Genomic DNA, 23,589 nt, shown 5'->3' on the forward strand with positions numbered 1-23,589 from the left:
TCATCATATTATATACTAATATACAAAATATAGAGTTATAAACTTATAATAAATTAGTAACTAAGTATTAAGTAATATAGTTATAGTATTATATATTTATATAATTTTATTATACTTCTTTAGTTGTTTTTGAATATGTTATTCATTGTTTATTTGTAGGTTGAAAATTGAAACTTGACTTGGAAAGTTTGTGCCTTTTTGAGATTTTGAGCGTTAGTGTGGGAAGATGGCTTCTAGTTCAAACGATAAGCCTAGAAAAAAGACTTCCAACACAGAGTGAAGATCCTACATGGGATCATTGTTCCCGAATCAATGATAATAGGATGCACTTGAAGTGCAACTAGTGTGGGCTTGAAAATGAGGTGGCATAACTAGAATGAGCATCATTTTGCGGGGGGATCATGATAATGTTGCTCCTTGTAAAGTGTCTTGAAGAGGTGAGGGAAAAAATTTTCAATCTTTTGGAAGGAGTAAAACAAAAGAATATTGACAAAGAAATGAAATTTTTCTCGAAGAATCTGGAGAACAAGAACAAGAAGTTCAAATTATAAGAGGGCAGACGTGGCACCGTAGATGCCTTTGTAAGTAAGGGCAAAGGAGTAGAAGGGAAAGGGTTTAAGCAACAAACATTTAATGCATTGGTGAAAAATAGGGAGGCAGTGGTTCAAAGCATTTTCCGGTTTTTATATGGACATGCTTTACCATTTAACTTGGTGAAGAGTCCATTATTTTCATCAATGATGAAGATGGTCGGGGAATATGGAAGGGGATTGAAGCTCCAAAGTCACATGTTTGAAGAAAGAAGTAGATAGTGTCAAACAAATTATGGAAAAATACAAGAAAGAATGGGTGAAGATTGGATGTACTTTGATGTCGGATGGATGGACCAACACAAAACAAAGACATCTTACAAATTTTCTCGTTAATAGTCCTAGCGGCACAGTTTTTCTCAAATCAATAGACACTTCAAGTGCGGTGAAGGATGCTTATAAATTGTTTGAATTACTTGACTCATTAGTGGAAGAGATTGGAGGGGAAAATGTGGTTCAATTGGTGAGAGATAGTGCCTCAGCTTATGTGGGGGCTGGTGAGTTTCTAATGGAGAAGAGGAAACATATATTTTGGTCTCCATGTGCAACCAATTGCATTGACTTAATTTTGCATGATATTGGAGATTTTCCTATCTTTCATAATTCAATTCAAAAGGCTAAGGAGGTGTGTGTCTTCATTTACCAACACATACGGGTGCTTAACATGTTTAGAGAGTATTCTAGAAAAAAAAAAATTGAAGAGAGCTGGGGTTACAAGGTTTGCTACACCTTTTCTCACAATGAAGAGTTTTGATGATAACAAACCCGCCCTTCAAGCCATGTTTGCATCAGAGCAATGGTCCATGAGTCGATATGCTTCGAGATTGGAAGCTAAGAAAGTGGAGGCCATATTATTGTGTGATGATCAATTTTAGAAAGCAATAAAGTATTGCTTGAAGTGTGTGAGCCCACTTGTGAAAGTTCTAAGGCTTGTTGATGGTGATGCGAAACCGGCAATGGGTGTATATATGAAGCCATGGATAGAGCAAAAGAACAAATTGCCCAAAACTTTAATCATCAAGAGAACAAGTATGATCGTATTTGGAGCATCATTGATATGATATGGGACTTGCAACTCCATAGGCCCCTTCATGCAGCAGGATATTTCCTTAATCCGAGGTAAGTTACCTTGTCCAAAACTAAATCAATTTGATAACATGTTATGTGAGCGGTAAGCCTATTACCTATGCATTTATTTTTATCACTTCTTTTATTTGTAGGTTCCAATATAGTGATGGCTTTAATGCGGACATGGAAATCAAAATTGGTCTATATAACACTATTGAAAAAATGTATCCAAATGTTGAGACAAGGATCAAGATTGATCAACAATTGGAAAAGTTCAAAAAAGCTGAAGGGATGTATGGCTTAAGCATGACTACTCTAACAAGAGACAAGAAACAACTTGGTATTATATCAACCCGATAGTTGCCTACTTGTCTTTATGATAATTTTCTCATTGTTTTTTTTTTTTTTTTGGTTTATAACCAAAAATACAATATGATGTTTATTCATTTGTTTTGATCATATCTATAGCTTTATGGTGGGAGAGTTACGGAGAGGAATGCAAGGAGCTTCAAAGACTTGCAATACGAGTCATTAGCCTCACATGTAATGCCACGGGATGTGAGGGAAATTGGAGTATATTTGATCATGTCCACTCCAAAAAAAGGAACCGATTGGAACAACAAAGACTAAATGCTCGTCTTTGTTAAGTACAATATTCAACTAGAGGTACGGCAACAAGAAGGCAACAATGTGGTGAGACATATGATCCAATTTGTTTATCGGACATGGAATCAGATGATGAATGGATTACAGAGAAGGAAGGCCCTTGTCTACCAAAAGACATTTCACGGATGAATGCCAATGAGTGCTTTGAAGATAATGGAGGAGTTGGAAATAGCAAGAAAAGAAAGAGAGGTATGAGTTGTATGACTTTAAAATTGTTGCTCTCTAAGTAATTAGTTTATGAATGGAGGATGGAGCACTAAAAATAATTGACATGTTTTAATAATTTTATAATGTAATATGATAATGTAGGACTAAGGAACCTTGGATTTGATCGTAGAGGAAAAGGAAAAAGCGTTGAAGAAGATGACACTGAGCTGATTGATGAAGAGGAAGGAGATGAAGAGAGGGAGGAACAAGAAGAGATGATTGTGGTAGATGATTGAGATGATGATGATGATAGTGACTATGACGATGACCTTGCATTAGATGCACTACATTGCACATTAGTAGTCTATATTTTATCATAGTTGGTTTAGAGTTTAGTTTGTTTAGTTTCATGAATATAAGATGTGGGCTTCTAGAAATCTTTTTTGCATTTGAAGATCACATTTCCTAACATGTTTACGGTGTTAGACGTACAGTTTTGTGGCAAATTACCATAGTTTGATACTTGATAGAGATGGGATGGATGAATCATGGAATATCTTTTTGTATATGACTAGTTCTTTTCCTTTATATAAATATATGTAGAGTTAAATAGATCATGGTAGGATTTAGACCTACAAAACTTGCTTCAAGTCTTCAATAGCAAGCGTCGATCGAGTTAACCACATGATTTATCCATATTTTTTGAAATTTCAATGTGTTTTTCTATTTTATTTAGTTGTACACAAGTGCATACCATTTAAAATCAATTTTTCAAATTTTGTACCGAATCTTACAATTCGATTCGATTCTCGAATCACGATTCACAAAATTGGAATTTTGATTCACGATTCGAATCTTGATTTGACAACTATGGTCATATATATATCTATATATATATATATATATATATATTAATTATTAGGAGTCAAACAAATGATGAAAGAATAGGGAGAAAAATGTTTAATTAAATTAGTAAATTTTCTTTGTTTGGTGTGCAAGTGAGAGAGAGTTTGTATATATTAATTAGAAAAGTCAAAACAAATTTTGAAAGGAGTTGATTTTATTAATAAAGTTTCTCTACTTGGTGTGATTTTGTAACTTTCTATGTACGTTAAAGTAGATTGGTAGTATCATTATAATGTTATGTAGAGTTGCTACAGTGCAAAACATTAGTAACTGTTTGTAAGGACAATTTTTGTAGGTGTTTCAATCCAAGGTTAAACAGAAACTTCAACACAAGAAAAAGATCAATTTCAATTTTGTGCAAGTGTCACCCCCCCCCCCCCCCCCCAGAGAGAGAAAGAGAGAGAGAGAGGCATGAATGTTGAAATTTCAGAAAGTTAAATGAATTTTAGATCTTGGGCTATGCTGACAGCCTGACACCCATTTCCACCTTCCCGTCCTTCATTGGTGTAACTATGTCATAAATCTTCTTAGAACATAACGTTCAGCATTTTCATTATGGGCACGCAATTGTATGCACAAACATAAAACATCCTCAGTGATTATTGCAAGTGATATCTTGTTCTCCCTGATTTTTTTTTTTTTTTCCATTTTCATGATTGTACTCCTTTCTTGCTTCAATACGGTTCTCTGTTTATCTAAAACAATTGTAGTCTACAAGTTCTTGATGACAAGTAATTCAAGCACAATGGTGGTTTTCTGAACCATAAGAATGCTTTCTGTTTTTGGTCGGGTGAAGGCAAAACCAAGGATATTGGACTAAGCTTGACACACAGACAACTTTAAAACATCTCGTCATCTAAAAAGCAACCATCTGCTCCCAGGCAATGCATATTTAATTTTAAGCATTCATCCTGCATGACAAGGGCCCAAATGTCTCAAAAGTACATGGAAAAGACGACAAAATGATAGATGTACTCTCAAAAGTCCCTGCTTCTTATGGCTACTCTAACTCGGAAAAAGTTGACAAACTTTGTCAACCAAAAAATGTGGGTCATTCCTCCAATTTCCCCTAAGATACTGCAAAGCAGTGGAAGCAATTAAGGATCAATGAGTGGTAGAAAAGGAAAAAAAAAAAATCTGGCATGGGAGGGGCGAATTACTAAATTTGTCGAAGAGAAAATTTGACAGTATTAAGGATGCATTGAACAAAGACTAATGCAGAAATATCCCGCTATTCACAAGACAATCCAAAAGGATGAACATGCTAATCTATAAAGCATCTTAGAGAAAATACAAAGAGAAGCCAAATGTAAGTCTGCAAGTACTTAAAACATAAAATTATCAAAAATGGTGATTATTTAATAAAGAACTTAATAAATTAGAATATTAATAATTAAAAACACAAAAAAGGAAAGAAAAACTTTTTATCCCCACATCACCACTATCCATTACGGCAACAACTAGAGATATACTTTCACTTCAAGGAAATACAAACAATTACTGCACACATCTCAGTCCAAGCTATTTTGGAGCTCCACATGAAATCTAACTCGGAAAATTTGCAGCTCTAAAAAACCAAGAAGCTTAAAACACAAAAATTACACAGTAAAAACCTGATCGATCAAATCTGGATTTGACACTGCCCAACCCTTTTTTCGATATGCTTCACGTACTTCTTCGCACGAATTACAACAGTCTTCATCTGCCTGCAGAGTAGTACAAAGAATAAGAAATAGAGTAAAACTCACATATGGAATCAAAGAAAACTTTTTCCTTCAAAATGTAGGAGGCTTTAAACTCTTTGGTACATAAGAATTCTCGTTAAATATTCATGGAATTAATATGCTATTATGATACTAAAGTTTCAAGTGATTCAACACAATTATGAAAGAATCCTAGGTCCATAATGGATGGGAAACAACTCCTTCTATGGGTGACGAAGTGGAAAATGATGCCACAAGATGTACTTACTAAACAGTTCGTATTTTTATGATAATAAAATGACATTTCAACAAAAGAAGGAAAATAAGCATATGGGAGACATTGCAGATGTTTCTTGCCCAATGGATCATATATTATGTGCTAAAAGAACAAATTAAGTTATTTCTTGTCAAAGATATCATGTATGATCAAAGAAGGAGAGTCAAGAGGGAAAGGAATAGTCAAAACACAAATTCCAGATGTCTATGCCATCAGAGATTCAAGTTTGGATCTTTTGTTCCAAAGAGCAAATCAAATTACCATTGTAGGGTCAAATGAATTTCTCTAGTAAGAAGTCAAGTTACACATAGTAATGAATTAACAGAGGCGCATCTTCACTTCGTGAGAAGATAAATAGCAATTAAGATCTATTTTCAGTATTTTCAGACATTCACTAACCAAGTAAAACATTTATGTGTCACCAAGACCACAAAACTATGCTAGTTTTCAAGGAATGACATTATTTGCAATAATTGTGATATCTCCTGAATCAAACAGCCAATTTCACACCCATCTCCCCACTCTCATAAGTTCTATCAATTCATCTCCTTCTTTGTTGAATATGGTTTTAAAATGATTTCGCTTTGCTTTTGGTTTTTCTATTCGGGTCTTTCTGGGAGTATTTCTTCAACAATTGGAGTGGTGTTATGATGTACCTTTTTTTTAATCTTTTTGAAAGTTGCCTTGTCCTTCTTATCCTTTCTTTCTCCCTCTTAAGAAATTTTATATTCTATATTTAGAAGGGGAAAAAACAAAATAGATTTTCATAAATTACTTAAAAGCACCTATAAGACTTCTATACAAAACAAGCAATTAACTAAAACAATTAATGAAATGCGCATATTGTCTTTCTAGCTTCGCTCTTGAATATAGTTAACTTTTCATAATCATTTTCTTGATTATCCATTGCCCCCAAAAAATAAACAAAAACAAATGAGAAAATGTGTGTATGTGTGTGCGCACGTGTGCGTTCAGCCCTTTTATCTATCATTTCTTACATTTATCTATTTTTCCGCCTTGTGCCTTGTAGGCATTTGATACTCTATTTGCATCAAATTTGATGGCTTTTTGTGGGCATCATAGTAGTTTAGGAATTATTTACATAACTGAATATTTAATCTTCCTCAATATTTGTATTTTATTTCGCCTTATTGTGCATCATAGCCAACAATAAACAAAAACATTTCACTTCCAATCTCACAGGAGATTTCACCATTTAGCCCCCAAAGTTAGTGCCTTTGCTTATAGATACTTTAGACTACAAATTTGAGCAACTCAATAAAAATTGCACAAGTCCTGAAATGTTTGGGAGGCATCTTGCTACATACGTGTAGGAGAATCTATCAAGTAGCCAAAAGGAACTCATTATTCAATAGAGTAAGCCTAAGGCATTCTCTCGACTCCTTGAGTCCCAGTAGCCACCCATAAGACGAGCAAGTCCCTCAAGGGCCTCAACAGCATTATAGTCATATTTTGGATCGTGACCCTCAATTAAACAGTACAATCAATAATTGATCCTGCAGAGCGCTAACATACCCCAACTATCCTATGTAAGTATCATGAAAGAATTCCTAATAGAGGTAATAGGTAACTACCTATGTTTGATCAAGAGGATTTTGCGGGTATTACAAAGAGGGTAAAGGCATGTGTGTACATATAATGGCTGGTTAGAGCCTAATGCCTTCTTAGATCAAATAGAAGAGTTGGAGGATTATTTTGTGTAGTGAAAAAATTTATCAAAGCAGAAAATTGTAGGTATAGCCAAAACGTATTGGAAAATTGTGTAACAAAATCTCCCTATTAAATGAACCCCCTATTACCCAATGGTAAGCAATGAGACAAAGACTAAAAGATAAATAAGCCCTTTCCTATAAGAAAGATTTGTTTAGGGAGCTCTTGAACCACAACAAAACAACCCATGTGGCTGTCATACTGAACAATATGAGGAATTTTGCTCAGGGGGCGTATTGTTTGGGGAATGTAACACGCAATGATTCAGTTCAGTAACCCAATTAAGGAGGATATAAAGAAAGAGGGTGAGTTGTATTCACTTGAGTTTTTTGAGGCAGAAGTCTTGAAAGCCATTGTCATAGAGGAGTATCTTAAGATTCCTTGCAAGATGTCTTCTTTGACAAGTGAATCTAGCTAGTTTAGATCTTTTCTTCAACCTAGGTATGTTGTTCCAAGTCTAGCATTGTCCAAGTCTACCTACCCGAAGAGCATTGTGAAGCATGTAGAGTCCCTACCCCTAAATTGCTCTAGTGGTTCTAGCACTCATTAGATTTGCAGTTCATTTGTGTAGTGCTATCACTGCCATGCTAGACTAGCTGTCCACTGCCCCTAACAAGCCTCATCTTTGGAGCATGACGTTGAGATCAAGTTGTAAAAGTTGAATACTCAAACGATAAGGTTGATCCAGTTGAAGATTCTAAGGAGGTTGATAGTGTTATTGTGGTATGTCTAGCTCACCATTGACAACAAGAAGGGGAGATGTCTTGTTTTCCAACTTCATCAAACGTAGGGATATGACATGCAAGGTCGAAGTGTCCTGCTCATCACTATTGACAAGAAGAAGCAAAAATGTCTTGTTTTTGCACCTTCATCAAACATGAGGATATGACACGTAAAATGGTTATTTATGTGGCTAATGGCATGATTGTGTCCCTAAAACCACTTCAAATAATTATTTTTTATAGAAAAAGAAATTCATTAGATAAATAAAGAACGTAAAATCAGAAGAGAAGACATCTACTTAACAAAATCTGGGAAACCCCAAAAAACAAAACAAAAAAAAAAAAAAAAATGAAAACATAAAAAATACATCAAACTCAAACCAGCACACCCTTAGAAGGGACTTCCAACCCTACTGAACATCTGTCAAACACATCCCCTTAAAATTTCCATTGCCCACATACCACTTCAAGCAAATTAAACATCGAGCTTGAGCCATACCCCCATCCTTTGAGTCAATTGCATAAACAGGACAAATTTGCTCGTCACCACAAGATGCTTGGAACCCATCCTAATGGAAGTTGACAAGGAGAGGATTTAGTGCGATGAGCCATACCCCCATCCTTTCAGTAAATTGCATAAACAAGACAAATCTACTTGTCACCACAAGATGCTTGGAACCCAACCTAATGGAAGTTGATAAGGAGAGGATTTAGTGTGATGTGCCACTAAGGTTGCAAACGAATCAAGTCGCTCACAAGAAACTCGAGGAGCTTGACTCAGTAAGTGCTCGTTTACTATCTGAATGAGTGAGTCCCAAGCCCAACTAAGCCAAGCCGCTCACAAGTAGCTCAGCTCGCTAAGGGCTCATTTAAGATGTGCACAAATAGTAGAGCCATCAATGAGACCACCATCAAATACAGGAGACTTGTGGTTAAACCCTTCCCCAACTTTAGTTACTTGAGGAATTTGTACTCCATCCTAACCACCGAGCATTGAGACATTTGAGTTCATAGAAGAAGTTGGGTTTCAAGCACGCTAGGTGGGTAGAGTCCTTGAATGAGTACACCATTGTTCTCGAACATCATTCTAGTGTTGAGAATAAGGTTGCCAACAGCCTCAACCAAGTAGTAACTCTTCATCATGTGACAAGGGTTGAGGTTGTAGGATTGAAATTAGAGGATAAGTATTTGACTTGTCGTAATTTTACTTTCATCCTTCAAGAGGTGAATAGAGCTAACCATATGGACAATAGACTTTGCTATTCATAATAGTTACCTATTTAAAAGCGCTAGCAAAGCCCCGCATTTCATTTAGACAATTCTAGTTTAGAATTAACATGGAAGTGGTTTAGCTAGCCATTTAGGTAGAGATAAAACCATTGCCCTTGAGTTGTAAGTCTTCTTTAAAGAGAGATGATGTGAGGATAGTTTCCCAATGTTGCACACTCATCAAAAACTACAAAACAATAACACTCAACTTCATAAATCACTTCCTTTGTCACACATTCAATGGACAGAATTTCGAGTATTGATTTTGCCCTAAGATTTTGAGGTCACAATTCCATTTCGTGGTCATTGATATGTTCTTTTTTCCTTGTTCTCATGTTTTTGTGCTTCACATATCGCCAAACACTTCTGGAAAGTTGTCAAACTACATGGTTTTCCTAACTCTATTGTGTGATAGGGATATGAAGTTTGTTACTACATGGTTTCCCTAACTCTATTGTGTGATAGGGGTATGAAGTTTGTTACTTTAAGAAGACACTTTAGAAATTGTGTGATACCAGCTTGATGTTCTCTTTCACTTTCATATGCTCAAACTAAGGTTGTTAATTGTAGTCTGAGCGATTTTCGTAGGTGTATTATAGAGGACAAGGCACTTTGGACTTTTTCGCTTATAACAATTCTATAACAAGTTTACAGGTAAGAGTCCATTTAAGTCTCTTTGGGGTACAAACCTTACGCTCCTATTGATCACGTTCTTCCTCATGCCCATATTTCTTGGCCAGTCTCATGTGGATCATGTTCAAGATTTGCATGTTGAACTTAAGCTGCAAACTTTCCAGGAGTAATATGCATTATAAATTGGCAATTGATATGCATTGTCGGACTACAGAATTTAATTTAGGTGATAGCTTCATGGTTTGCACTTTGCAATCACCTTGAAATCTATCCCAAGTTCTCATTCAAGAAATTGCATGCGCAAGCTATTAGCATTTTCCTATCATTAGAAAACTTGGGTATGCACATATACTTGATTTGCCTAATCAAATGAATATTAGTCTTGTTTTCAATTGGAGGAGTTTACACCTTATTAAGACAGCTTTGAGCCTCTTGCTTTGTCTAATGGAGCTAGTGCAGGTTTTGTAGTTCATTAAGTTTCCAAAGTAGTAGGATGTGATTGAGACCATATTAAATGATGAGTTTGTAACTACTTCTGAGGGAGATTTTCGTCAATACCTAATTAAATGGAGAGGTTGCTCTAATTCAGGCTCTACTTGGATTCTCAAAGATGAACTTTGTCAGCTTGATTCAAATCTCTTAGTATGGTACTTGAAGTTTAACCATAGTTACCTCGAACATAGTGCAACAAGAACAAGAGCAGAGTATGCTATTTTAGCGGTGTAGAGTTCTTTGGTGCGTGGGGAGGAGGGGGTGGAGTGGGGGTTGGTATGCCATTTCAGACCATGGTAGCTTGAACCACTTTTTTGGGTCGATTTGTCAATGTGCTATGTCAGCTAGAAGTAACTCTTTACTTAGGATGGAACATAGAACATAGAAAAACATAATTGCATCATATTTCATACTTTAGCAAAGTTGTAAGAGTAACTATAGCACCTCCTTTCTGGCTTTTATTTAAAAAAAAAATCATTTTATTGTTTAAACGCTTTAAAAAGTAATTGAAAGGAATAATGTACATCCAAAATTAGAATGGTTTTTAATCTCAATGTAGTAAAATATAAATTATTATTAACAATTTTCATAACTAGGTATAAACATATAATATATATATATATATATATATATATACGTATTATACTAGCAATTACAAATATATAAATATATATATATTATATAAATTTCATTTTTTTTTTTTTAATTCCGTAGGAGTATTTTTCTTATTCAATTAAATTCTATAAATTATGAATTATAAATGATAAAACAATTAATTAGTAAATTAATTTAATTCATTAATTGTAAATTAATGTGCTCCTAAAGAAGTTAATTTTTTTTGCAGATTTAACTTATGTATTATACTAACAATTACAAAAAAAGATTCTTTTATAAATTTCTTTTTCATTTTTTAACAAAATATCAGTGGGAGAAATATAACTACATTGCTATTTTTCTTATTCAATTAAATTATATAAATTATGAATTATAAATGATAAAAAAAAAATTAATTAGTAAATTAATTTATTTCTTTAATAGCAAATTAATGTGTTCCTCAAATAAACAAGTAAATTTTGTTTTGGATAAGAGAAAATATACTAACAGAGTACAAAGTGATGACAACAAGCTGTCTTCCATAGAAGGGGGCAAAAACAAATATATATATATATATATATATATATATATATATGTAAACAATTAGAAAAGAGCTGCCCTCTAATCAAATTTGCAGGTCAGGCAGCGATATCACCCAGAAAAACCCAAAATAATGATTCCAAAAAGAGGCACGAAACACAACTCCATCCCAAAACAAACCGGGAGTTCTGCTGTTCTCATAAAATTCTCAGTCTCTCTCATTTGGATCCATCTACCACTGCAGCAGCAGGAAGATATCTTCTCTCTCTTCTCTGCGCTTCGCAGCAGCATGAAGCCCCCTAAACTCTCTTGTCGCAAGCTTTGCAGCAGCAGGAAGCCCTCCTCTGTGTCTTGTCTCAGGCTTCACTAAAGCCCTCTTTTCTCTCTTGCCGCAGGCTTCGCAGCCATAGGAAGCCCTCTTCTCTCCCTCTGTAGCAGGGTTTGCAGCAGCAATGAATATTTTCATATGATTTTTTATTTTAAAATTATCACAAATCTGGATCACGTTTTTAGTGATTTAGGTCCTGAGCCCCATTGATCCAGGATGCTATTGACCCACAAATCAGTATGTGCAATCTGGATCACGGTTCCCGAAGCCTGGGGAACAGCTACTGAGGTAACTATGAGTCTAACTATCCAGAGTCGGGTCCTTTTGAACGAGGGAATATGAGGGAGGACTGGTTGTGCCGCCTTTTAAGCACTTTTATAAGAGGCACAGGTTTACAAGTACAAGATTTTGCATAGTTCAGGACATTAGCTTATTTTGGAAATTTTAGTTATTTTAGGATTCTATTTGGATAGAAGTACTTTTGAGTTATTTTATAATTTTTCATTAGTTTGAGGTTATTATGTAATATTTTATTGTTTTATCTAAGGGTTTCTTACTTTTTAGTTGCCATATATATAGGCTTTGATGCAAGGGATAGATTTGGATTAATTGGATTGCCTAAGTTCATATCTCACACCTCTCTCTCTACACCTCTAACTCGATGCCTCTCTCTCCATCTCTTTGTTCGTATGGTTGACACTCTCCCTCTCTATCCGACATCTGCTTTCTTCTCCTCCTCCTCATTCCCACCCACTTCATCTGTTCCCTAATTCTTCCTTCTATTTATCTTCTATTCTATCTCTTCTATTTCTCTTTCTTTTTCTCTCTTCATTGTCCAGCATCAATCATTTTACTTGAACTATGTAACTTTTGATAAACTAGTTATGTTTTTAATTTGCTAAACATTGAAAATTTCTCAGGTTATGTTGAAAGGAAAGAATAAATCAAAGCAAATAGGTAAATAGTATTGTTCGATTTCATAATCCGCTAAAAAATCAACAATGCTAAAAGAACCTTGCATAATTATTTTCCCTTAAAATCATAACACGAGCAAGCAAAACTGGTGTTTGTATTCCCATAAACAAAAATCGAAACTACTCTATCCTCCACACACGTGTGCACACACCCTCTCTCTCTCTCCATCAAGCACTCACAGAAACTAAAGACACGGGTGAATAAGACTGGTGAAGGCAAATCAAATTGGGGAAGAAACTTGAAAGGAATGGAACAAATTCTATAGTCATAAAGGGACCAATGGTGATGATGAATAGGAATTTTTCTGTTGAACAAAAGATGGTTAAATGACAATCGACCTAAGGTAACCATCAGTCAAAGTGATAGTAGTGTAAAGTGTGTTTATGTGCAAAGATATGCTTCACTACTTTTCAGAGGCATGGATTCAGATCAGAAGAGTAAATACATGAAGAAACCATGGAGGACAGATACAACAATAGGATTGTAATGGGACCATGGTATGGCACATGCTCTGAAATGCAGTATACATGCATATGCTCCACTCTTTTCTCAGATGACCATGTTGACTCTTTTAGTTTAAGTTCTCAGCATACTGCAGATTTTTGAGAGGGTCTCTGATCTTAGAATTAATTTGGGTAGGAGTAGTGTTGAGTTGGTAAATCTTAGTTCTGAAAAGATGTTGGAGCTGATCTCCCAAACTGGGCATTGTGTTCTAGACTGATCTTTGACCTATTTAGAAGACCCATTGGAGGAAAGCCACGCTCTTTGGCTTTTTGGGATCCAGTGGTGACCAAGATAGCAAAGCGGTGGGACAGTTGGACGAGAGTATTGTTCTCTTTAGTTAGTGCAAGTGCTCTCATACAGACCAGCCTTTCTGCCATTACTTGTATTTTTTCTCTCTTCTTAGGACTCTGGGAGGGGTGGCTCAAAAGCTTGAGAGGATTATGAGGTGTAGTGGAGAACTGAGATCACTTGGTTAAGTGGGAGGTGGCTTGTAGATTGAACGAAGGAGGGTTCGGTCTTGGTAAAATTTAGCCTCTAAAAACACTGCCCTTTCGGTTAAGTGGTTCTCGTGGTTCCCTTGGGAAAGAATCCCTTTGGCACAAAGTGATAATAGTTAAACTTGGCATATAAACCAACTGGTAGGATGCTAATTTGAGCTTTAGAAGTTCTTCAGAGTCCTTAGAGGTTCATTTTGCAGGTTTACCCTTTCTTCCTCCAATGAAGTTTCAATTAGGTAGAGGTAATCTTATTAGGTTTTGGGAAGATGTTTAAAGGAGGAAGGGGGGTCTGCTGCATTATCCTGTTCCTTAGCTAGATTGTATCATATTTTTTCTCATTTCAACGTGGTGAATTCCTCATTTCTTATTCTCAAGAGGAATTCCTTCTCTTGGGATTTCATTTTAGAAGGGATTTAATTTGCTTATTGTGCTGGAGGGTTGCCAATCTCCAGTAGAATGATGTGTGTAAATAATTCATTTGTCACCTTATTAAGGCTGGTGTACTTTCTCCTCTGTATCAGGGTATATGAGAGGCTAAAGTTCCTTATAAGATAAAGACATTGTTTCGCTGGTTGCACTTTATAGAGGTAACACTAACAATCTGCAGCAGAGTAGGAAGCCGCCTAAAGCTTAATCTCCCAATATGTGTCTTTTTTTAGGATAAGAGAAAATTTTATCAACAAAATAGAACACAATTACAAGGGGAGGAGGACAGGATGAGCTCCAAAAAACAACATGAAAAATGCAAACAATAAAAACAAAGCTACAGCTGCCCCCTAATCTCTTTGAAGATCAGACAAGGCCAGCCCCCAGAAAATACAAAAAGAGCGAGCCCACAAAATGCCCAAAACACAAGTCTATCCCATAAAAATCTAGGAGAGCTAGATTGACCCTTGAAGGTTCTAGCATTCTTCTTGAGCCAAACAGTCTACAGAATTGGAAAAAACTGCAAAGCACCATAACACTCTTCCCAAAACCCCAAAACCTCTTAAAGTAAGAAGTCTTTCACAATCCTAGGCACCACTCAAGCATCACAAAAAGCAGGAGAAAGAGCCTTCCAAAGATGCTTTGTCGTCCAACAATGGAGGAACAGATAAGTGTCAGTTTCATGGACTTGTGGCACATCAAGCAGATATCGAGACTGAGAGACTTATAAGATCTCCAGATGTGTGACATATCGTGCATGTTAACCATATTGAGAGTCACTATCAAGATGAAAACTTGAAGCTTAAAAGGGGTCCTTTGTGTACCAAATGTTGTGGCTCTGAGAAAATAAGTTGGGGGAAGGAGTTTTCAAGGGGTGATGGAAAAAAATTTGGAAGAAAGGAGCCCGGAGGAATCACACGTCCAAACCCTCTCATTACCCATGAAAGGGAACAAAATGATCCAAGCAGAAAGCAAGGTGAAGAGCTCATCAACCTCTCTTTCAATGAGATTCCATAAAAAGTCAAAATCTCAAGAAAGAGACACATCTTAGAAGAAAAGAAAGAGCTGATAGGTGCATAGTGAAGGGAAGAAAACTTAAACAGAAAAGGCACCATCAGTTCTATGAGCTCATGCCAACCCAAGCAACTTCCCAAAACTGAACCCTGTTACCATTACCCACTCAAAAACGGATGGGCAGAAAGAAAAGACAAGCAATTGGGAGATGAACTTCAAGGGACTTGCATGAGAAACAATGCCACTTTCTTCAGTATCCATCCATTCAGCCCATACTTCTTATCACTCTTGTGCTAGAGGGAGTTAACCTCTAAGGGAACCTCCACAACCATTTACCTATTAAAAAGATGTTTTTGCTGACCACATTACCAAGCCCCAGCCCCCCTTCAGATTTAGGGCACCTAACAACCTCCCAGCTAATGAGATGATCTCCTATTTTCTCCATTATCTGGCCAAAGAAAGCCTTGCATCAACCTCTCAAGAATCCTAGCAACACACTTAAAAAGGTATAAGTAATAAATTAGGGTGTTGGAGAGGGAGGCACTTATGAGTGTGATCAACCCTTGCAAGATAAGTACACCCTTTTCCACCCCTCCAACCTTCTCCAAAAGTCACAAAGCTAAGGTTGCCACCAAAGGGGAGATCAAGATAAGAAAACGTCTATTGTAAGAAATCAGACCCTCTAAAGCCTCAAAGCCCTCTAAAACCTTGTCTCTGGATTAATGCCCGCTAGACGACTCTTGGACATTGATCTTTAAACCTGAAAACTTCTCAAAGATTTTCAACAAAATAATTGCCTTTCAGAAGGCCATGACATTTTCCTCAAGGAATAGCATGGTATTGTAAACGAAGATAAGACATCTCAACCACCTCCCCTCCCCCCCCCCCCCCCCCCCAACTGGAAGACCTCTAATCACCCTCAAGTCTCGGGGAAAACATAAGTGTCTTACTCAAAACATCTACGGCCAGGGTGAACAAAAGCAAAGATAACACATTCCCTTGCCTAAGCCCCTGGGAAGCCTTGAGCTACTCAAGTCCTGAGCACATATAAGTATCCTACTCAAAACATCTACTGCAAGGGTGAACAAAAGCAAAGATAACACATTCCCTTGCCTAAGCCCCTAGAAGACCTTAAGCTACTCTCTAGGCTAACCATCAACGATGACTGACAAATAGATATAGATCTCAACAAACCTCTAATCAACTTCTACACACAGCCCCCAAACCTTTCCAAATCGTACCACCATCCAAAAATCCCCAGCTCATCATAACATAAGCTTTCTCAAATCCAACTTAAAGATGAGCACCCTCCTATTCCTCCTGACATCCTCAACCACCCTATTAGCCACCAACACTGCGTCTGAAGTTTGTCTATCTTTGATGAATGCGAAGCCATGGACCCCCCAAGCCTCTCCCAATTTTTTGATAAAACCTTAGAAAGGATCTCATAAGGACTAGTTAGTGGCTAGGATAATGGGACTAAAATTCCTAACCCTCCAAGATCTCTCCTCCTTTTGGAATTAAAGCCTAAAAATTAGAATTCACCCAGCACCACTCCCTAAAGAACCCCAAGATGTCCCCCTCCCAGCTGTCCTGGAAAATGGCCATTGTGCATCCATCCAAGCCTAGAGCTTTTCCCCTACTCATATGAGATAGGGGTGCGTGCATGCGTGTGTGGGTTTTAATGTGCGTGCGCGTGTTAAATTTCGTCAGCTTTGAAAGGCCTTTCAAGCCACGGCATTGAGCTTTACCCAATGGGACTCCAACCAAGCCCCTCCAAATCTATAACATGAGTATTACCCCTCACAAAGATCCTTGACTCCACTTCTAGCTCCTCTATAGAACTTCTCCTTTTTATCCCACTAGCTACTCTATGGGGGGGGACCACAAAACGCAATCCCCTTCTCAAACCCACTTCATACTTAATTTCTGATGCCAACTCACATCTCTATCAATAACAACGCGTTCAATTTATTTCACAGGACAGTCCTTCTAGCCTATCCTCCTCGACTAGCAAACCACACTCCTCTAACCTATCTAGGACCACCATTTCAAAGCTGTTTTTCTCCACTAAGATACACCCAATGACCTCTTTGTTCCATTGTTTGAATTTCGATTAATGAACTTCAACTTTTCATCAATTCATAGCCCTCCCACAACTCAACCTAACACTCCCGCACCTAACCATCATGCTCTCCCTAAATGAAGGGGTGTTATATTCTCAAATCTAAAGGGGGTGGGGTGGGACACCACTACAATGGGTTTGAATCAAGAAACACATGGCAATGATTAGAAGAAGGCCTAACAAGAATCTCCTATACCATGTGAGGAAAAACATATTCTCACATGGTGAACAAGAATCTATTAGTGCAAGAAGATGCTTGTTTGTCGCCAACATATTCTCACATGGTGAACAAGAATCTATTAGTGCAAGAAGATGCTTGTTTGTCGCCAAATGCCACCCATGTGAACCACCATTGGTTAAAAGAATGTTCCTAAGTCGACAATCTCGAATAAACAAAAAAAAATCAAAGCTCCTCATAAAGCTAGAAACCCTCAAAACCGCTAATCAATCCCCAAGACATTAAAACCCCCTACCACCCACCAGGAACAGCATAGCCCAAAAACACTAACTAATGCTTCAAAGAACGAATTTTTCTAGGGCAAGTTTGGTCCATAGATTGACTTGTTACACCACCTCCTGAAACCTAGCAGAACTAATAAAGAGAAAGACCCCATTGATCAAAGCAACCTTATCTGACCCTAGAAGTGCCAAAGGAAGAGAGGATAGCACAAACTCTACACCTAGAATTCAAAATGCTTCTTATCAGGAAAGTGTTAACTTCTCGTAACTTAGTTAATCATATTAACCAACTCCTTAGGACTCTCCTCTTGCCATCTCCCCCTAATCCTCAAAACATTCCAAAAAAGAATCTTCATTTGACACAAATAAAAAACACTGATGCATTCCCTTTGACATATATAATTAATTGATGATGCTAACCTATACAATTTCTTAATTTCTTCGACCCTTTCTTCCCCAGGTTCTTTTCTTCAACCTCTCTCTCTACAAATCCAAACCCAACTCTTCTCGAAATTCTGAGCAGACAGGTTTTTTCCTCTCATCCTCTAAAAGGTCCACAGTATTGGAAGACTGCTCGGTAGTTAACTCCCTATGGCATAAGGAGGAAGCAAAGTTTATGTGAAGCAACAAAAAGACTGGAAAAGCATTCTTGGAAATATGCACTGTTTGCCTGATATGATTGACTAACTTTGAGATCCTTTGTCGCCACAAATGGTGTGGGATTGGGAGCAATATAATTATCATCAGAAGGCTGAGCTGCATATTGGGTTCAAAAAACCTAGCAACTTTCCTTCTTGGTTCAGGCCTTCATCTGAAGCAGTTCTTTTCATGAGAGAAAAACTGCATCCTCTACAGGGAAACCCCATCAACGCTCACATCCTCTATTCTTGTCTTCCCCTAAAACTACATCTGTTGCCCTTTATTCCTCCATAATTGCACGATAAATAGTTTCATTTTCAGAATTATACAAGGAGAGTCGTTCTCTGTCTACGTTTTCATAATTATATGTCTTGTGTGTGGGAATAATAGCCCTGACGATGCACATCATTTGTTTCTATACTGCACTGAATGGGCTTGTGGAGTACAATTTTTTGGAGTCCTTGGTGAACTGTGGTTTTGTCCAAGGTTGGTGGAGAGCTCTTGACTATTTCTTTTGTAGGCTTTGGGAAGGGTAAGGATGCTAAGAGGTCGTGGAGGTGTGCTTTTTGTTGTGTCATAGGCTAGAATTTTTTGGAAAGATATCATCAATAGAGCTTCTTTCGGATGAGGTGCAATATTCGTCTTATTTGGGGCTTATAGTGCAGGCTTTTTTAAGGCCTAATCTTTTCAGGATGTCATTCTGGATTGGGTGGCTTTATGAAGTAGATACTGATTGCTGATTTTTCCTTTTCCTGTTGTCATGAGAGAACTTCTTGTTCTCCTTTATTGTATCTGCTTCTCCTTGATAGTTTCAATAAAGCTTCTTTTTCTCGTGGGAAAAAAACAATAATCTGTACACTGAAAATTTAAACACCCCCCCCCCCTAAAAAAAAAATGTCACCACGGTCATATTTATCTTATTTATAATCTTATTAAAGCTCCAAATGGGTACTGAATGTACTATACAGCAGACAAGCATCCTTCTAAAACAATATTGTTTAAATGGATTAACCATTAAGAAACTGCATATAACTTGCAAGCCAAAACATGATATAACTTCATTTCAGTGCAAGGATAAAACACAAGCATACCATCTCTGCCCCATAACATGAACCACAATATGTCTCATTGTGTTCAAGCCTGCCACCATGTCTTTGTAAAGGCTTATCAATCTGTTTCAAGCAGAAAAATCACCAAGTCAAATAACAGGCAAGAGCAAAAAAAAAGTATGCAGAGAAATGTATAGTTCCTAGATGCATTTCTAGACAATATATTTCAGAACCATAACTGCAGAGCATAAGGAAAGGAAAGGTAGACACACTGTGTTGGTTACTTTTCAACAGGACATTTGTAACTGACTCTGAAATTATGAATAGTTTAGCAGCAAGCCCACCAATAAAAAATGCCATAGTAAATCAAGGACAAAATGGTTATTCTTACAATATACACACTCAATGAACCCAAGTATTTCTGCCAACTGTCCCCTGCAGCCTCTTTAATTTAAGTTCCGATGAATTTTAGGACGACCATGTGCATATATTTAGGCATATTGAACATTATACCAATGATGATAATTCCATATTTCTTCAAAGGTGAAGTAGCCATAACTAGAACCCAGTTTGGTTCAAGGCACAGGTTATCATGTAGGACTTCGGGAATGTGGCCTTCGCAATGTTAGATGCCCATGTTTGAGAACCCAAAAATTCTATGTCGCAGGGGTGTCTTGGATTTCCTTCGAACACTAGACACTCCCAAAACATGGGTATTCAAAACCCACCTCTCGCTTGTGTAATCTTCCAACTGGGTAAAAAATAACCTATCATTTGTTCTCCCGCACAACTTTGCTACATCATGTTGCAGTTGTCGTCGCTGATGTTGCTTTATTTATTTATTTAGTTATTTGCTATACTGTGATTAGTATTAATGAAATATATCGCTAAAGATGACAAATTAGTATATTCAGGGTTATTCTGATAATCTTCTTAAAACAAGAATAGAATATCCAAGTAATTCCCATGAATCCTCATCAGCAAACCAGACAAAAATATTCCCGTCTATTCCCGAGCATAGGAGACACCCAGGAAAGTGATTTCAGGAGGGCCAATATATACCCAAGCCACACGTCTCCTGAAATTATGAATGATGTCAGGCAGCAGCACCCAGCCAATAAACAACCCCATGGAAAACCAATAGTAAAGAGGTTAGTAATACAATAAACACCAAATTAAACAAAGTCAGATATACCGTCACAAGCAAACTCCATACCAACAATAATAACAGTTATATATTCCTTCAAGATTAAAGTTGCTAAAGTACAACCTTGTTTGATTGCATGCATGTTAAATAAAAGCTGTTGATCCTAAAAAGAAGCATTTCCATGAATATATTTACTGCTAACCTTTGGGGCACCAATTCCATCTTGCCTCACTTCAATCACGTTGCCATGCACATCTATTCTCTTCTTGATTATGTCATGTCTCTACAAGTTAAATGGGAAATCAAAATATGCCATTCAACATATAAACAAAGTTGAGGATAACAATAACCAGTATACTTGCACATTCATACATACATGTTTGTTCTTATGTTCATGCATGTACGTTAAATTTGGAACATAACTATGATGACACATTCTTCTCTTTAAAAAATGCATTGACTAAAGCATGGGCCATGTGAATCAATTTCAATACGTACTACATCAAGATGTTGCTCTCCACTAATATCCATGGCATCAAGACTTAGTATGGAGCAAGGAAGGGCTGGAAAAGTGACATCAAACTGCACATTCAAAAATACAAGGACAGGGAAATTGATGAGAACCACAGTGGCAGCAACTCTATAAAAGATAAAACTACTGTAACAGAATACGAGACTAAAGCAAATATATCATGAGATTCAAAATCATGGATATTCTCAATGCCAGCCAAAGAAATGATTTCAAAAATTATAAAATAATTAAAAATCTTCAAAATTCAAGCACTGAAGATCCATTTATCGTCAATGCAGCATGAGATGGTTAAAGTAAAAACTTTAGGGTGTTTGATTGAGAATGCAGGGTAGTGGAATATAATAACAGAATAAGAGTAAATTTGTATGGTAAACAACAGCATTTCCTGCAATTGACAAGCTATTTTATTATTTCCAGAGTCAAAATAATTACATTACATTGATACGTAGAGTTTCTCCCCTTGAAGTATCCACGACAAGCTTTGTCTCTGTTACAGCATGGAGATATAATGCTGGAACCACATGGAAGAAAACATGTTCATCAATAAGATAATAAGAACAACATAATTAGCAATTTAGAGGAAAAACAGCACCTCATATATTAGTTGGTAAAAGCAGATTGGCCCAAAAGCAAAATCATATTTATAAAAGTGATGTGGCTAATCAAATAAGAAAAAAGATTAACACTTCAATGTCGTGGTCAGCATTGTGACTCAAGAACAGTGATATGGAATAAAATGGGCTGTTGACACTTGCCACCAGACACCCTCACTAAATATAATGACACATTCACTGCATAGGCAACAAGAAGTCCCTGTCAACATAGCAATCATCAATATATTCTTCATGTGTGCATTGATCAATGAGCCTGCCAGAGCCAGCCCCAAACCTTTTCCACTACCAGCTGGCAATAAAGTTCAGACCAAACTAAAAGTTACAACTTATGAGCTCTCTTTTTTCTTTCGCAATGAAAATTTCCTTAAATCAATAACAATACATGTACAATGAGGAAAATATACCATAGATACACCATCCACTGACACTCTATCCACAGGAGGGAACAAAGTATTCAAGAATCTGTAACCAGCAGTAGAATGACCTTATTAGCTACAGAATCAGCAATTTTATTAGTTTCCCTATAAGCAGTTTTATTAGCTTCCCTATACACATGCAATTTGAATTAACTCAAATTGAGATAAAAGCCACTTAGTATCTTTAACTAAGTAAGAACCATAGCTTCCACATTTTATCCCTACATTTGCCAAGTAAACAGCAAATAACAGAATCTTCACATATGAGCTGGTTAAAAAGCCTGACAAACCCCACAAACCAATTCCATATTCCTAGCTACAAAGTTCAAACAGGACTAAAATTTATAACCATTTTTTTAAAGATAAAGAAAATTCTTTTAATCAATAACTAGAATGTGTACAAGAAATAAACTAAACTATAGATACATCATCCCTCTATCCATAGGAGCTAACACAGCATTCCAAAATCTGAAACCACTAGTAGAATGACCTATATTAGCTGGGCAATCAGCAACTTTACAAGCTTCACTCTAAATGTGTAATTTGAACTAACTCAAATTGAGATAAAAGCCACTTAATATCTTTAATTAAGAGCCATAGCTTCTGCGAGATGTGACATTTTCCAAGAAAACACTTAATAAGAAAACCTTCATGTGTGTATTGGTCAATAAGCTTGACAAGCTGATGTACAGCGGCAACCTAGTAATTGAATGGATCAATTTGATCCATTTAGAAGCCGATTGCAAAAAGAATTGGCTTAACGTAGCAAGGGTTATGATCATGTGGGAGGTTTGTTTCCAAATATGTGTTTTAAGAGTGAGTTTGTAATTTTCTTAATTAGTTTCCCGTATATATTAGTAGGCCAAACTTCGACTGGGATGCATTTAAATGTCTTAATCCACTCAAGGCTGCACCCAGGCAAGGATAAAGGAGGAGAGTGGCATTAGCTAGCTGATAACCACCATAAAACTTGTCAAGCCTCAATGAAATTATATTTTACATTGGAGATTGATGAACTCACTAGGAATATAAAAGTTGAGGCTCCATGGTGTATGTTGATTGCAAATGATATTGTCATGATTGACGAAACTAGAGGTGGAGACTGGAGTAAAATCTAGGTTAGAAATTAGAATTGTGGATAGATGCTTTAGAATTTAGAGGCTTTAATATAAGTAGAAACAATATAGAATACATGAAGCGTGTAACTTTTATCATTTTAGGATGAATTGAAGAAAAAATTAGGCTAGATGGTCAATTATTTATTTAATATGTAGGATCAATTATGCAAGCTGAAGGATAAATTGAATAAATGCATAATACATAGAGTTTGTTAGCCTTAGTGGCTACATGATCCTATTAGTCGTATTTTGATGACTACAACCCATTAGTGGTTCTAAGTCACTAACCTTAGTGTATCCTTCAAGCCAATAAATTTCCCCCCTTCTTCTAAGCTTCAAACACACATCCCATCTGCCCTTTCCAAGATATTTCTTTCTCATCAATCCTCCTTTACTTGGGCAAAAGAC

The 23,589-nt window shown here is 36.7% G+C and overlaps 1 protein-coding gene across 3 annotated transcripts in view; it reads right to left on the minus strand.

Annotated features, from left to right (window-relative positions):
* The window catches only part of LOC131162504 (uncharacterized), a 62,204-nt gene that overhangs the window by 27,550 nt on the left and 11,065 nt on the right, over nucleotides 1-23,589 (minus strand). For all 3 annotated transcript variants that reach the window (XM_058119069.1, XM_058119070.1, XM_058119068.1), the window contains 5 exons: nucleotides 21,471-21,544; nucleotides 21,000-21,083; nucleotides 20,704-20,784; nucleotides 19,397-19,477; nucleotides 4,991-5,083 (listed from right to left, as the gene is read on the minus strand). In XM_058119069.1, coding sequence (XP_057975052.1) covers nucleotides 4,991-5,083; nucleotides 19,397-19,477; nucleotides 20,704-20,784; nucleotides 21,000-21,083; nucleotides 21,471-21,544 — 413 coding nt within the window. The remainder of the gene's footprint in view (nucleotides 1-4,990; nucleotides 5,084-19,396; nucleotides 19,478-20,703; nucleotides 20,785-20,999; nucleotides 21,084-21,470; nucleotides 21,545-23,589) is intronic.

Source organism: Malania oleifera, chromosome 8 (assembly GCF_029873635.1).
Source record: "Malania oleifera isolate guangnan ecotype guangnan chromosome 8, ASM2987363v1, whole genome shotgun sequence".
Classification (NCBI taxonomy): domain Eukaryota; kingdom Viridiplantae; phylum Streptophyta; class Magnoliopsida; order Santalales; family Ximeniaceae; genus Malania; species Malania oleifera.